Below are 17,373 nucleotides of genomic sequence, written 5' to 3'. Positions count from 1 at the left end.
CAATTGACATTGCTCATCACTGGAAAACATCCAATATGCCAAAACAATTTAAAACGAAACACCAGAGAGAATACCGATTAGTGCTGGTTGAGAATGCGGATTCAAAGAAACCAAAGTCTGCAACAGCAACAAGTTCGCTTTCGCAATTGACGATTGGAAGCACTTTTGCCCCAGCAATGTCCTGGTGCGCTGCCTTCCATTCCCTTACCCTTACTTCTGCTATTTTAACAGACTGCTCTCATTTCGACCTCTCCTTCATTCCTTGCCTAAAAAATCCAACTATTACAGCGCTTCTTCTCTCCATGCTCTGAATTCGCCTTCATTGCATCCATCAAGAATTGTGTTAAATTGCATCTCTGACCTAAAACTTTTAAAAACCACAGTTTGCCATGGATGCTCGCTTTCCATCAACCATTCTTTTTTTCCAACTTCAGTGCCAACTCACCCCCTCACCCCTCACTCTCACTCTCAAAGCAACCATCCCACTCTTCTCCATCCAAGCCTCCCTCTCACCTCTCTCAAAAATTCCCCGCTCAGCTTTCTGCCACCTTTCATCCCCCTCACTCTTCCTTCTCAAAGTTGCCTCCCCTCTCATGCACCAACCTGCCTCCCTCCACTGCCCTCTCACCTCCATCTCTTCACTCCACCTCCTCAAATCCTCAACTGCCTTCTTCCTTGTCTCTTGTCCCCCCTCTCCCCCCGCACCACAGAGCATTTTCTCCTCCTCATTCCGCCCCTCCCCTTGATATTCTGCAATACCCCACACTCCTTCAGCAACCCTCCTTACCTGCCCCCCTCGTCCCTTGTCCTTCCCTCCCCCTCCCCCTCCACCTCCTGCACCCAAAGCCTCCTCCCCTTCCTCTTCATTAAAAGTGTGGACCTCAAATATCCGGGGCCTTCGCTCAAACCTTTCAGATCTTTCCATACAGGTTGCCACTGACAAACCAGACATTATCTGCCTAACAGAAACTTTCCTCTCCCAAGACGTGTCTGACTCCCAAGTATCTCTCCCCAGTTACTCCCTCTTACGGTATGACAGACCTGAGTCTCGTCCTGGAGGAGGTGTTGCTCTCTTCATCAAAGACTCTATTCCTCACTCTCCATGCATTGCTCTCACTCCGCCACACCCCCAGGAATACCTCTGGCTTCGGCTTACCCTCCACTCCCACCTCATGTTTATATGTGTACTGTACCATCCACCGAACAGTGATGACTCCATCTACACCTCACTATCCGAAAACATGGACCATCTTCTATCTTCTCATCCAAACTCTCTCTTCCTCTTATGTGGTGACTTCAATTGTCATCACGCCAGTTGGCTAGGTGTGGGTACCTCTCTCACCTGCCATGGTACCTCAGCAAAAGCTTTCTGCGACTCATTGGGACTGACTCAATCGGTCAACTTCCCGACCTGGATCTCAACCAATGGTTCTCCATCTCTTCTGGATCTGATTTTGACAAATTTCCCTGACAATATCTGCTGCTCTTCCTTCGCTCCAATTGGTTCTTCTGACCACGTCCTTGTCAAAGTGGACATCTCTCTGGCTGTTATCAGAGAACCACCTCACCGCCGTCGAGTCTGGCATTTCACTCAATCCGACTGGCAGGGTCTCCGAGCAGCCATCAAACTTACAGACTGGTCTCCTATCACTACTTTCTCAAACATCAACTCATCCTGGGAATTCTTTCAAAGAAACTTGCTCTCCCTCATGCACATATTTATCCCCTCTCGTGTTCAGTTGTCTTACCCTTCCTCCCGCCCTTGGTTTACTGAAGCATGTGGCGAGGCAGTTGTCCTGAAACAACTTGCCTTTGCCTCATGGAAAGCAAACCCAACTGAGGGCAATCTCAGTTCTTTCCACAAAGCTCGGAACAAGTGTGTATCTACCCTCAGGAGAGCCAGAAAACAACATCTTTCTCATCTCAAGTCTGAACTCTCAAACCTCTCTCCCTCCTCAAAATCCTGGTGGCGTTTAATCAAATCTGTTTCTGGTGTATGTTCCCCCTCCATCTCCTCCCTTACCTCAAATGGCCGCACTGCTGATTCCACACGTGATAAAGCTGAATGTCTAAACTCGGTGTTTGCAGCTAAATCTTGTGTCCTAAACCCATCACTATCTCTACCCACTTTACCCAGTCGCACCCAACTGTCCCTGAACTCTGTATCCTTTTCTCCTGACAAGGTGGAGAGCTTGCTTTCAAACCTCGAGTCAGATTCTGCAACCGGTCCAGACGGCATCAGCCCACGTGTCCTCAAAGCCTGCTCTTCTGCTCTTGCTCACCCTCTCTCTGTTCTATTCACCCTCTCATTTGCCCAAGGTCATCTGCCATCTGCTTGGAAATCTGCTAACATCACTGCCCTGCATAAAAAAGGTGCAAAAACAGATCCCTGTAACTACAGACCAATCAGCCTTCTCCCAATCATCAGCAAGGTGATGGAATCCATCATCGCTTCAGACATGAAATCCTTCCTCTTCTCCAATGGCTTGATTTCCAATCATCAATTTGGTTTCAGACCAGGTCACTCTACCCTGGATATGCTGCTTCTGCTCTCCCATCAATGGATGGAGGTCCTCAATGCCAGACAGGAAATCCGAGCCGTATCCCTGGACATATCATGTGCTTTAGACACAGTCTGGCACCCTGCCCTACTCACCAAACTCTCTTCCCATGGTATTCAAGGCCATCTCCACTCATGGCTCGCAGACTTCCTCTCCTGTCGCAGTCAACGTGTGGCCCTAAATGGAGTTCTTTCATCCCCCTTCCTGTGCAGGCTGGAGTTCCTCAAGGTAGCGTTCTGGGCCCTGTTCTTTTTCTGGTTTTCATCAATGATCTCTCGGACTCTCTGGAAAATCCTCTATTTCTCTTTGCCGACGACTCCACCCTCTGCCGTACCATCTGTCATCCCTCAGACCGGCAAGCAGCAGCTTCTTCGCTCACTGCAGATCTGGATAAAATCACAAACTGGTCCAACACGTGGAACATGTCTTTCAATCCAGACAAATCTCACACTCTCACTATGTCTCTTCGAAAGGACCGTTTACAAAACCCCCCCATCCACTTTCTCAACAATCCTCTGGAAGAAGTCTTTTCTTTCAAGCTTCTAGGTCTCACTATCTGCCATGACCTTTCCTGGGAAAGTCACATTTCCAACCTTGCCTCAAAAGCCAGTCGCCAACTGGGAATCCTCCGTCGTGCTAAGTCCTTCCTCGGCCCTCTTGAGCTCCTGACCACTTACAAAGCTTTTGTCCGTAGCCTGATGGAGTACTGCTCTCCCCTCTGGGCTGGTGCTCCTGCCTCCCACCTTTCTCGGCTTTATGCTGTCGAAACCAGGGCATTTAAGATCATCGGCATCTCCCGCAATGAAGCTGAGTCTTTGGGCCTCTCACTCAATCACCGTAGGTTGGTCGGTGGTCTTTCTGTCTTCTACCGACTCCTCTCCAGCCTTGCCCCCCCCTGCTCTCTCTGCGATTTGTCCCCACCACATTTCCACAGGGCGCTCAAGGTCCGCCAACAACCCCCTCCTTGCTCCCCCCTCTCCTTCCTCGCTCCTACACTCCACCTTGCTTTCCCTCCCTCCTCTCTTTCTCCCTCCCCCTCCTCACACTCACCCCTCTCTCTTTCTCCCCCTTTTCACCCTCCCCTCTCATAGTATTCCCTTCAGTGAAGCGACAGGTGGTATTTATATAATTATATAATGAGTATATATATATATATATATATATATATATATACATACATATATATATATATATATATATATATATATATATATATATATATATATATATATATATATATATATATATATATATATATATATATATATATATATATATATATATATATATATATATATATATATATATATATATATATATATATATATATATATATATATATATATATATATATACATATACATGTATACATATATACATATACATATACATATACATATATATATATATTTATATATATATATATATATATATATATATATATATATATATATATATATGTATGTAATGAGTACATACAATGATTAGACTGAAGGTAAATAAAATGACGATATACAATGAGTATGCTGTCGGTATATAAATTGAGGATAAACAGTGAGTATACTGAATGTATGAGGGGCAATCAATCAGTAACCTTAAAATGGCGACATAAATTCGAGAACGTTACGTGTGTCGTTGAAGACAACATATGCTATCTCTGGGTAAGAGCCATGTTTTGCCTGTTTTAGATCTGGCAACATGAGCGTATGACGTCATGTCAGTAGAGCAGTTTCAAGGTGGCGGCTCCCTTATAAACATGCACCAGGGAGGGGCAACGTTCTGTCGTTCATTTCTTTGGAAGTGTGGGTGTGAATCCCAGTGAAATGCATCGCAGAATGAAAATGCAATATGGTGACGCATGTTTATCGCTGCAGCAGGTGTACGACTGGGACAGGAGTTTAAAAGTGGAGTTCTTTCAGTTTGGGTGTGAGTTGTCTGGGCACCCACCTTGCAGACACTTTGCGGAACCCCAGCATGTTGTGAATGATATGGTGTGCTGATCCATGGCTAATGTTCAATTCAGAGACCACTACTTCATTCAGCATAATGTGACGGTTTTCCTTTAGCATGCGCTCAGAGAGTCGAGGAAGTTCATTCATTTTGGAATTGAAATGCTTGCAGAAAATCCATTGCTGACTTACGTTCCTTTGCCTTGTCACAGCCAATCCTGTATGCTACGGACATGGCACTGGCTTTAAACCGCTATCTTTGCACAGCGGTTCTGCCCTTGCTGACACGCTGTGCACAACTCTTCTCTGGGACTGAGTTGCACACCTCGCTCATTGACTCCATGCTCCACACCATCTATCGTATCTCCAAGGGCTCCTCCTTAACCAAAGCCCAGCGAGACAGCATCGAAGAATGTCTTATCACAGTCTGTTGGTGGGTCTTCTCAGCCTAGTTTAATTTCATTTGAACATAGGTACCTGTCGGGTGCAATACAGATCTTTAATATGATGAAATATTTAAAAGTACCAAAACAAAACACCAAAGTCAACATATTCCAAACAAATTACCCGTTCTCCATAATTTATCTTCACCTCGATTGTTGTGCATTTTTACCTGTGACATGTCATAGGTCTACAAGAGCTCCACATGGTTGTTGTTGGGGTTCTTGTTGGGGTCAATTTTTGAAATGTGCACCCATTGATCGGACAGCTGCCGGACCCCCACCCATGTTTGTCACTTCACTCCACCGACAATGACACCTTGACAAAATAATATGGCCGCCATCTTAGTTTTATGGTGGGCTTAAGACATCAGGCCTGATTATACACTGTCTGGGTTTGTTGCGTCAGATTTCCATTGGCTTTGTTTGGGTCGAGTGTTACACATGATGAGGGAACTCAAAAATTCGAATCATATGTCGAACAAAAATTATTGGAAAGGTTTAATCAAGCCTGTAAGTAGGCACAGGTGCACAGGTGCCTCTATAAAAAAATAGTGTGGGCCAAAGACATCAGACCTGTGGGCCTCCGCTGATTATACACTGCCGGGTTTGTTCATCAGATTTTCATTGGCTTTGTTTGGGTTGAGTGGTACTCACGATGAGGGACCCCAAAAAATCTAATGAATGTCAAATAAAAATTATTAGCAAGGTTTAATTAAGCCCATCAGCACGCATCACATCACACGCCTCCCTAAAAAAAAATAGCGTTACTTAATTTTTGAATGGCCCCATATTGAGGTTAAACAATATGTGACCGTGTGACAAATCAGCTCATTCTGATATAACCGTGACGGAGGGTGACATGGATGGGAGGTATTGAGTTAATCTTTTAATAGCTCACATTAAATGCGTGTTTCTCAATCGCACTGTTCATATTTTAACAGTGCTTTGAATGCACATTTCCCAATCTGCCCGTTACAGGATTTTGTCACAGGTTGTGTCCACAGTGCAGTGATTTTTGTTCCTTCTTGGGGAAATGGATGATAGCTTTGCAGACCAACTGATGTTTGCTAATATTTGGCCAATTCAATCATGAAGTTTCATGTTTACAACTCAGTGAATCTTAATTGGCAGACACTGTCACTGGATTTGAGAAATAATTGCTTTTATCCTCGGTGACCAATGGTATGGTGTTCTAATGATTGAGTATATTATATACAATTATTATTACCCTTAAAATTGTAATCATGAGATCTGATGAAATTTTCATTTTATTTCTGTCACATATGATAAATCATAAGAGGCTTTTGTAAGGGTAATAAATGACAAGAAGAGGACTTGTTACTGGTATAGCCATGATATTTGCCCCAAATAAGTATTTTTGTATACAAGGTCAAGGCTCATGGAAGAATGAGAACTCTCAACAAATCAGGATGCAACAGAACAAAAGCAACAGTAAAGAGAGGGGGGAAAACACCAACAACATCTTTGAAGGACAAAATCGAGGGAGACTGGGACAAATAATGAATACGGGGAGGAATGAGGGGAAGGGGAGGATGCATGGGGTGGGCAAGATGGATACAGAAGCAAACTCTTAAGAAAAAATAACTGGAAATTTGAAGGAAGTTGGGGGGGGGGTTAATGGGGGTAGAAAAGATCATGGTTCTGGATGGGGATGATCTAAAATGGTGGTGAAGACTTGGAGGGAAGAATGATTTTGAAGATTTTTTTTTTTTTTTTTTTTGTATACCTTGGTCGAGGCTCGTATGAGAGCTGGAAAGATAATGTGGAAGTTGGTTCCAGAGGCAGAAAAAAAGAGGAACAAACAATTGGAGATAAGTACACTAGTTAACCCGGATTTAGGGAGTTTCTTCAAAAGAGGGGTTGATGGTGGACCATGTGCAGCCTGCAGAAACTTTAGGGGGGGGTGGACAAAGGACTGAAAGACCAGGGGGTGAAAGAGCAAAATGGAAATGGAGGTAGTAGAAGACAGAGAGACCAATGACCTCTCTGCTGTGGGAAAGAAGGGCCAAAGCCCATAGACTCAACTTCATCACGGGACAGCACAATAATCTTGAAGGCCTTGGTTTCCATGGCATCAAGCTGAGCAAAGTGTGAGGCAATGGTGACAGCCCAGAGGGGAGAGCAGTACACCATCAAGCTGTGGATGACAGCCTTGTATGTATATAGAAGTTCAGGTGTGCCAAGGTAGGACTTTGTACGACGCAGGATGCCCAGTCGGAAAATGACTTTCGAGGCCAACTTTGAAATGTGGTTTGCCCAAGCAAAATCATGGCTGATAGTGAGACCCAGGAGTTTCAATGACTGAACTTCCTCAAAAGGATTGTTAAGAATGGGGAGGGTTTGCCAGACAGTCCTTCAGAGAGAGATAGATTGAGTGTGTGAGATTTGTCAGGATTGAAAGACATATTCCATGTTTTTGACCACTTTATGAATTTGCCAAGGTCTGAAGAGAGGGAAGAGGCTGCAGCCTGCCTTTCTGAAGGATGAGGGATGTCATAACACAGGGTGGAGTCGTCAGCAAATAAATGTTATTTTCCAGAGTCAGAGATCATTAATGAAGATGAGGAATAGGACTGGGCCCAAAACACTGCCTTCTAGCATTCCAGCCTTAACAGGGAGAGGAGATGAAAGGATTCCATTGAGAGCTGTGAGAGTCAAGGAAATCAGTCACCCAAGAATGGAGTTTGCCTTCGATGCCACAGGCAGAGAGTTTGGAGAGCAAAGCAGGACGGCAGACTGTATCGAAAGCTCGAGACATGTCGAGCGAAATGGCTCTGATCTCATGTCTGACGTTGAGGATCTCCTTCCATTGTTGGGAGAGTAGAAGCAGCATGTCCAGCAGAGAGTCACCTGGTCTCAATCTGAAATGATGGTCCGAGATCAATCAGTCTGTTGGAGTAAAGGAAGGATTTGATCTCAACTGCGATGATGGATTCCATGATCTTGCTGATGATTCAAAGTAAGCGAATAGGTCTGCAGTTAAGAGGATCAGTTATTTCACCTTTTTATGTAATGCAGTTATATTGGCTGATTTCCAGTCAGATCAAAGATGACCTCAGGCAAATTATAGGGTGAAAGGGACAGAGAGAGGATTTAGGACATGTGAGCTGATGCCGTCCAGTCCAGTTGCAGAATCAGTTCAGGATTGCCAGAATCTTTTCCATCTTCTTCGGTGCAAAAGACATACAGGCCAGGAGCAGTTGGATATAAATGGTTAGGGTGGCTACAGAGAGTGAGGGGTTGGGGACACAAGATTTGAAAGCAAACATAATTGAGGCATCAGCCTTTGCACCAGTGGTGTCGACTGTGGTGCCATTTGAAGAGGGAAGGGATGGAGGGAGAGCATATTCAGAAGACATACTTAAGAAGGCACCACCAGGCTTTTGAGGAGGGAGACATGTTTCAAAGTTCAATGTAAACTTTGGACAGATGTTGTTTTGGCTCTGCTGTGAGTGAACCCATTTGTTTTGGGCTTTGTGGAATGAGCAGAGATTGCCTCCAGTTGGGTTTGCTTTCCAGGAAGAGGATGCAAGTTGTTTCAATGCAAATGCCTCACCACAAGATTCAGTGTCCCATGAGCAGGAAGATGGATTTAATAACTGAAAATGAGATGGGATTGATCTGTACATATGAGAGAAGGTTCTGTGGAAAAAAAATCCAGGCTAAGTTAATATCATGGGCAGTAGATAGAGGAGACCAGTCCTGACGTGAGATGGCTTCTTGCAGTCCCTGCCAATCTTCCTGAATGAAGTGCCAGACTCACTGGCACTGAGGCAGTTCTCTAAGAATAGCTAGAGAGATGTTGACTCTCACCAGAACTTGGTCAAATGAATCAATTCGAGCAGAGGAAGAGCAGGAGACATTTGCAGGGAAGTTTGTCATGACCAAGTCCAGAAGGGAGGATTTGCCATTGGGGGACATCTGGATCGGCAAGTTCACAGATTGAGTCGGTCCGATGGAGTCATGGAAAGCCTTTGCTGACATATTATGGCTGGTGAGAGAGGTACCCAACACCCAGCTAATTTTCATGGTGACAATTGTAATCTCCACATATGAGCAAGAAAGAGTTGGGATGAATAGTTAAAAGTTGGTCCATGTGTGAGAGAGAGAGAGAGAGAGAGAGAGAGAGAGAGAGAGAGAGAGAGAGAGAGAGAGAGAGAGAGAGAGAGAGAGAGAGAGAGAGAGAGAGAGAGAGAGAGAGAGAGAGAGAGAGAGAGAGAGAGAGAGAGAGAGAGAGAGAGAGAGAGAGAGAGAGAGAGAGAGAGAGAGAGAGAGAGAGAGAGAGAGAGAGAGAGAGAGAGAGAGAGAGAGAGAGAGAGAGAGAGAGAGAGAGAGAGAGAGAGAGAGAGAGAGAGAGAGAGAGAGAGAGAGAGAGAGAGAGAGAGAGAGAGAGAGAGAGAGAGAGAGAGAGAGAGAGAGAGAGAGAGAGAGAGAGAGAGAGAGAGAGAGAGAGAGAGAGAGAGAGAGAGAGAGAGAGAGAGAGAGAGAGAGAGAGAGAGAGAGAGAGAGAGAGAGAGAGAGAGAGAGAGAGAGAGAGAGAGAGAGAGAGAGAGAGAGAGAGAGAGAGAGAGAGAGAGAGAGAGAGAGAGAGAGAGAGAGAGAGAGAGAGAGAGAGAGAGAGAGAGAGAGAGAGAGAGAGAGAGATATATAGATATAGATAGATAGATATATAGAGATATAGAGATATAGAGATATAGAGATATAGAGATATAGAGATATAGAGATAGAGATGTGGAGTCATTACTGTTTGGAGGAGGGTACAACACACTGACAATCCAGAAGTGGGTGCAGATGGGAGGTCACTGCCAGAGGTACTCCTGAGAGTTGGGAGGTGTATGGTCAGTACAAGGGCAGTAAGAAATTGATTTATTGATGTAAAGTGAAACTCTGCTGCCAGGGTGGGGTTCATGCCCATCAAATGGGAGGAGACAATCTCTGGGCAGAGATACTACATAATCAGGGATCGGAGACCTCAGATGTTTGAGGTCCACACAGTTAGGGACAGAGGGAGGGTGGATTGGGAGGGTGCAGGACAGGGGGGAGGAGGGCTTTGAGGGGGAATGTTGAGAGGCAAGCATTAAGGTAGTGGAGTGAGGGGGAAGCATTGCGAGTATGGGTTAAGGAGGGATGCAAAAAGTGGGGACAGAAGCTTTGAATGGGGTGGGTTGGGTGGGGGTGTGGAATCATAAAGAGTGGACATGAAGTTGATGGATGCTGATTTCAAAATCCCAAATTGGACAAACAGAGGAAAAGATCATGGGATGGGAGGCAAGAATTTTTGTTGAAGGCATGGAGAAATGTGGTGCTGTAGGTGTGGGAAGAGGCTTAGTGGACCAAGCACTTAGTTGACAGACAATTAAAAAAAAATCTTCTGAAGAAGTGGAAGTGGAATAGATAGTGGTGAAGAAGAACATGTGATGTATGCCTGACAGAGAAATCTGGAATGTGAAGCATTTTTAAATATTTTAAAATGCTTTTAAAGAAAGAAGCATTTATATTCAATGAAGATTTAGTTTGGAGATGTTGAGAAAAGGTGGGGGGGGGGTAATGGAGAAGAGGAAGTACAGGCAGAAGACAATTAAAGTCGAATGAGATTGTTTTGGAGTGGAAAAATATAGGTTTTGGGGTTTTTTTGTTTGTTTGTTTTTTAAGCGAGAAGGGGTAATGGGATAACATTGGGGAGGTTGAGGTAAAATATTTGGGAAGAAAGAAGCAAGAAGAGGAATACGGATAAAAAAGGGACACAATATTTTTACAGTTGCTATCTCAGTGGCATTAAAAGTAGGCCTTGAACACCACAAAAACGAATTCACAAATACAGCACAAGAAGATATGTTTTAACACTGAAAATTGGATATAACAGCAATGCAAGGTCGAAGTTGTAGGAGAAAAACACGACAAATCCAGTTCGGAAAACCTAGCGTTTACGAGGTTGAAGCGGAAGTGTCAGAATCGACCAATATCTGGAAAAATCCCCGAACCAATTTTGAATGTTTGCTCATGTTTTTTTTAAATATTGGAAGCGGAGGACATTCCTTCACCCCCAAGCTATGATGAATCAAGTCCCCTTTCCAAGAATTTTAATTTCCAGATAACCATACATTCAATATGTCATTCTGCAAGTATAATGTTCTCACTGTAGTGACTCCTGCTTGTGCATGTTCTGTAGTACTAAATGATTGCTGAAATAAAGAGAGCAATGATCGCATCTTCCACTTACTCAAAGTAAACATGTAAAGTGTTCTTCTCACAGGGAGCTTCGCCCTTCCATGATGCAGCACTTACTTCGACGGTTTGTCTTTGATGCTCCTCTGCTGAATGAACACTCAAAAATGCCACTCAAGGTCTGAAATTGCTCTTCATTCATAATGATGAATTGGTAAAATAAGAACTGCTTTGTTATTATTCACAATTAGATGCTTTATTCAGGAACTGTTCATTCCATCCAGATGTGAATTACACTATGCTTGTGCAAACCTTTTGATTCCTGGCTGCTAATATTATTGATTGATTACTGTGTCATCTCCTTTTCTCCTAATAGCTGTTAACGAATCACTATGACCACTGCTGGAAGTATTACTGCTTGCCGGGGGGCTGGGGAAGCTATGGTGTGGCATCTGAAGAAGAGTTGTATTTAACTCGTAAACTTTTCTGGGGTATCTTTGATGCCCTTTCCAAAAAGGTATGCTGATCCACTTGCCACCCTCCAATATAATACGCTTATTCTGTTTGTTTGGTTGCTTGTTTGTTTCTTTATCTGACAATTTTTCCCTGAACTACTTGACCAGGGACCACAAAACCTAAAACCAATTTCATTACAAAGGTCTTTGTCTGAGGAGTTTCAGTTGTGTATTGTTCTTTCCACTTACGAATGGCGTTTTATGTTTTAAAAAAAAATCATTTAGCTTACTTAAACGCTATTTTTACTGAAGAATCACGAATGACGGAATCTTGTGAGGTTGTGAATTGAAATGTTCTTTAAATTTACTTTTATCGTTGTTCTTAACGAACGAGAACAGGAATGTTGTTAATAACGGGAAGAAAGGTGGAAGAGCTTTTGAATTTAACATTCCGTCATTATTTACTTTTGTCATTGTTCTTAACGAACGGGAACAGGAACAACGTAGAAGCAATGTAGGCATGTTTTAATCATTCAGGTATTCCCCTCAAGCTCATGTCGTTTCAAAGTAACATTTGTGCCGAATTCAATTCATATGTTTAATGCTAATATGAAAATGATGTGATGCACCATCCTTTTTGAATTGATTTGCCAGTGGATTAAATATTTCCGCATTTCACGTGGATAATTAAAAAATAATGAAATGAAATGAAATTGAGGAGTTTAAGAAGAAAGGGGAAGTGAAGGACAGACAGTTGGGGTGTTGGGAGAGGGAGGTTGGGGCGTTGGGAGGTAGTTGGGTGGGTGGGGGGGGATGGGTTGAGGACCTTTGTACCTCGTAAGAGTCTGATTTCTGTGGCACATAGGGGGTTAGGATTATTGATTTATCTCCTTGTATACAGGTTTGTGTGTTCCCTCATCCCTGTTTGTGTCTTTTGGCCACGTGATTTGTTCCGTCCAGCTATAGCATCTTGTCCACCTTTTTCCCTGTATCAATTTATAATTAAACCCATATCAATTATAAGCAGCATCTCTCATTTTATTTTGTATAATACTTTGTTGTATTTTGTACACACACACACACACACACACACACACACACACACACACACACACACACACACACACACACACACACACACACACACACACACACACACACACACACACACACACACACGCACGCAGTTGGGTTGTAGCTCCGTATTTCTCACCTTTTTCATCATGTTGGGGTAATCTTTTCTCGTGGAAGTGCTGTAACAGCTATTGTTAAACTTGCTGCAGGTGGGTTGTAAGCATAGTGAGGTGTTATAAGATTTAAACAACACATGTGTAGATAAGTAATGTAACTAATCATTTTGACTGTTCTTATTGCAGATATAAAAATTATTGTAACATAATTAAACATCCTAATTCTTGATACTAACTAAACAAATGTAACATAGGAAACGATGTACTTTTTTTTTTTATAAAACAGTCATTGTGCTAATAGCAATGATGCAGTAACTTGCCTAATGTGACTTATGAGATTGCTTTATTATGACCAAAGTGGCCATTTTGGGTGGAATAGTTGTTGCTATTCTTAAGTTGTTTTTAAGTTCAGTGATAACGGTGACATAAAATACTGAGCGAAATATCACCACATGGGTGGAGGTTCCCCATGCCTATTTTACATCATGTCCCCAAATGCCTGGCAGAACTATGAACAAGATCTGTACAAGTTGGCACTACCCTGCCTTGGAGCAATTGCAGGTGCTCAACCCCCTGATTACATGGAATCCAGTTTGATGAGTGCCATGGACAATCAATCATCCTTGGATGTTGAAGGAAACTTTAATCCACAACCTGTTGATATATCCAGGTACACGATGCATGAATACTCCACATATAGGCCTGGGTGTGCATGAAAGGAAAGTTGGAAAGTTGAATGCTCGTTCAGTTTACACACACTTGTTCTCACTATCAGAAGATATATGGGGGTTGAGGAATTGGCATGATAAGAGTCTGTGAAAAGCATAGAAGAATGAAGAAAGATAAACTTTATCTTAAATAATGTGGTGTTGGAATTATTTTTTATTCTACAGTGTAGTTTTACCTGGAAAAATGGAGTACTTCATCAACAAGTATGCAGAGCACATGCATGACAAATGGTCCATAGATAAGGTAAGGGTTTGTTCCTGTGCAGGTAAAACTTTGTTTTCAAACAAGTACTTTTCATATGTATGTTGTTTATCAATTGATGTTCATTATAATCTGATATTTCTCCAATGAATGGCTTGTTTTCACTGCACACTGTGGGATATAGCTTGTCTGCTGCCTTACATACCCATGCCATTTTCTTCAATAATGAAAAATAAGAGGTATCTTTGGCATACTTGACTTGGTTCTTTATTTCAAACTAGCAAAAGTATCCATCCCCAGTGGCAGGAAAAGCCTGCCATGGTGGTGGCGAGAATAACCACAGAAGATGACACTCAGGCAGTTGACAGTCAATAACCATGGAAGATGAAATATGACTGTCAGGGATATTCAATCCATCCTGTAGCGCTCAACTTCACCAAAGGTGGCGCTATTCAAACCAACTGAAAAAGCGAGGAAGTATAACCCATCGTTTTTCCAGGAGGTTAAAATTTTAAGGCCAAAATAGCTATAAAACACACTTAAACCTGGTCGGTACAACATTTCACCTCCATTAAAAATTTGGCCCAAATCCATCCAGAGGTGTAGGAGTGTATATGTAATGCACAGACAGACAGATTGTCCTTTATAGTTAAAGATACTGCTCAGCTCTCTTGGCCAACCTAATCAGTGCACTGGAATGAAGATCATTTATTAATTATCTTTCACATTTTTGAAGCATTATTTTAGTCGTGGCATGTTAGATCAGATCAAATGTGATCTGCTGGAGACTCATTGGTCATAGTCTCATTGAGTTTCCATGTTGTAATCATCATTGCAACCCAATGATTAATAACCTGTAAAATTGCACACTCACCTCTAAGCTGTCCAGCTTGGGTTTGAATTTTCGCCCAGCTATAAACTGTCATCCCGGTGTTTCACAGGCAGGGTGATTAATCAATGTGTGTGCTATTTCTTGGATGGACCCTAAACTGGGTGTCCCATCTGCTGATATTAGTTGGTGGTTTTTAAAGGTGTCCTTCGCAAAGTCCCAGATGTGCATTCATCCAATGATGTTAACCCACAACTTTCTGCTACATTCGAAAGAAGAAGATCGATAATGTATGCAATGTTTCAAATTTATCAGTTCAGTTTCCGAAAAATATATTTGAGTTTTTAATCTTTTAAAAATTAAAATTCTGGATGCTTGCCAAAGCTTTGGATCAATCAGCTTTGTTGGAGTATTTGTACAAGATTACAAGATATTTGTACAAGCCTTTTATCAACCATGTGAGGTCTCAAGTTTGTTGGGATAATGCTCTCTGGGAAAAGGTGTTACAATATCTGGTGGATTAATAATAAAAATAGCCCCGAGTGTGCTGATGGTCATCTCTTGAGGTTGTAGTTCAGACCAAGATTCAAACCCACGCTGACTCGATTTCCTGGTACCGAAAGTTACAGAGTGAGATTTGGGGGAACCACCCTGTGGGAGGCGCTTGATCCGAAATCGAAAAATCTAAGACCGAGCCATCCTGCAGATCATCAAGGAGAAAGGCTGTGTCGGGTTTCAGAGCAATCGGTTGGTAAATAAGAGACGAATCGGTATCGAAAGTTTCAGGGGGTACCACCCACTGTATTTCTTACCTTTTCCATCATGGGGTACCCCACGATCCAAGATCGGAAAATCGAAGCCCGAGTGATTATGCAGGCTACTGTCGTGTATTCATTTGACAAGTTTCAGAACAATCAGCCGGATGATAAGGGAAGAGTTGCAAAAATAGGGATCCGAAGCTTTGGGGGAATAAACTCCCTGGGAACCCCCATGATCCAAAATCAAACAATCTACGCCTGAGCAATTGTGCGGGCTACTGGCTTGCATTCATTTGTCAAGTTTCAGAACAATCAGCCAGGTGATAAGGGAGGAGTAGCAAAAATAAGGATCCGAAGTTTTGTGGGGTAACCCCCACCCCCTCCTTGGGAGCCTCAATGATTGGAAATCGAAAATGTAAGCACGAGTGATTGTGTGGGCTACTGTCTTTTATTCATTTGTCAAGTTTCAGAACAATCAGCCAGGTGTTAATGGAGGAGTAGCAAAAATAGGGATCTAAAGTTTGGGGGGGGACCCCTCCTGCCTCCATGTACTCCCCCCCCCCCCACTCAATGATATGAAATCAAAAAAATCGAAGCCTGAGTGATAGTGGGGGTTACTGTCTTGTACCCATGTGTCAAATTTCAGAACAATCAGCCAGGTGATAAGGGAGGAGTAGCAAAAATAGCAAAAAGTTAACAGACCACCGGAGGGACAGATGGATGGACAGACATCCGGACATCATGACCCATTTTACAAATTCATCTCTTCCAGTATCAAAATGAGATGACATAATAATATCTATCTATAATTCCAGCAATCTCTGTGTGTGTGTCTGTGACCGTTGTTTCTCGACAACCGCTGGTCCGATCTAATTGAAACTTGCCAGATATATTGCTGGGGACCTGAGGATGTGCCTTTTCAAAGTTTGATATTAATCGGACAAGTGCTTCCCAAGTTATGGCCATTTATTTACCAACCAATGACAGGAACCATTGCTGCGGCCATTGAATATCAACCAATGACAGGAAGCGTTGCTGCGTAGCCGTGGTCGATGGTGAAGAGAAACTCAGCCGCGTTCGCCATTACGGGTTTTTTCTCTCCTCTCCTCTCCCCTCCTCTCCATGTTTTTCCTTCCGAAAAGGCAAAATACGTTGGCGCTAATTGAATAATTGGCCATTAAAACTAAATTGCGAATATTCATAACTGCGATATGCGAACTTCCGGATAGTGACAAGTACTGTATTCTTTCTCGATTTTTTCTCGATTTATCGACTTACTGTATTCTTTCTCGATTTCTGTACTTTCTCGATTTTCTTAAATGCAATGCCCCAATCCAGTCAGTGACGATTACTGTATTCTTTCTCGATTTTTTTTTCTTGATTTATCGACTGACTGTATTCTTTCTTTAGTCCAGGTTCAAAGCAAAATAATTGTTCACATTGTGATACAAGCACCAAATTTGGTGGAGTGGTAGAGTATCGCTCTCTGGTCAACATATGCTCGGGAGACATTTCCAAAATTGTATCTGGTTGCTATGGCAACCATTTTTCACTTTTCAGCAAATCTGCCCGAAAAGCCCGGTTTGGGATTTATGTTATTGTGCTCTGTACATCTTCAAAATGATCTGATATGCAAGTGTTTGATATCAAAATGACCAGAATTAAAAGGGCTACTAGATGCTAATAATCACATGTCATTTCAGGAAGGTTTGTGTGAAAATATATTGAAAAACGTGATTTTTCGTTCAAAATTTGCTTCGTTTTTGCAGCGAACGTAACATTAAAAAATGTAATTACTCAAAAAAGTTATTGCTTATTTTCCATTTTATGCACATCATACTCACCCATATTATGAGTGCTAAATGAGGATGTATAAAATATTAAATTTAGCTGAGATCTCCCAATGAGATTTATCATAATGTAACGTTACCCTCAAATATCTCATTATAGTCTGTGACTGCACATTTTCATAAAACAGACACCAGCAATAGCTTTAGGTACATTTATTTATATTTGCAATTTGATGTATTCCTTAGTATTTTAACAATTTATGTATTGCATTTACACCTCTT

The 17,373-nt window shown here is 42.4% G+C and overlaps 1 protein-coding gene across 2 annotated transcripts in view; it reads left to right on the top strand.

Annotated features, from left to right (window-relative positions):
• Positions 1–17,373, top strand: part of LOC147022834 (ryanodine receptor 2-like) — a 717,656-nt gene that overhangs the window by 378,502 nt on the left and 321,781 nt on the right. For both annotated transcript variants that reach the window (XM_085887705.1, XM_085887704.1), the window contains exons 50-54: positions 4,723–4,943; positions 11,228–11,318; positions 11,516–11,656; positions 13,291–13,454; positions 13,678–13,756. In XM_085887705.1, the coding sequence (XP_085743831.1) occupies positions 4,723–4,943; positions 11,228–11,318; positions 11,516–11,656; positions 13,291–13,454; positions 13,678–13,756 (696 nt within the window). The remainder of the gene's footprint in view (positions 1–4,722; positions 4,944–11,227; positions 11,319–11,515; positions 11,657–13,290; positions 13,455–13,677; positions 13,757–17,373) is intronic.

The sequence above is a fragment of the Eptatretus burgeri genome, chromosome 7 (genome assembly GCF_056783735.1).
Source record: "Eptatretus burgeri isolate ZD-2024b chromosome 7, Ebu_testis_v1, whole genome shotgun sequence".
In the NCBI taxonomy this organism is placed as follows: domain Eukaryota; kingdom Metazoa; phylum Chordata; class Myxini; order Myxiniformes; family Myxinidae; genus Eptatretus; species Eptatretus burgeri.
Note: the sequence above shows the minus strand (reverse complement) of the source record. Positions and strands in the feature narration are given on the sequence as shown.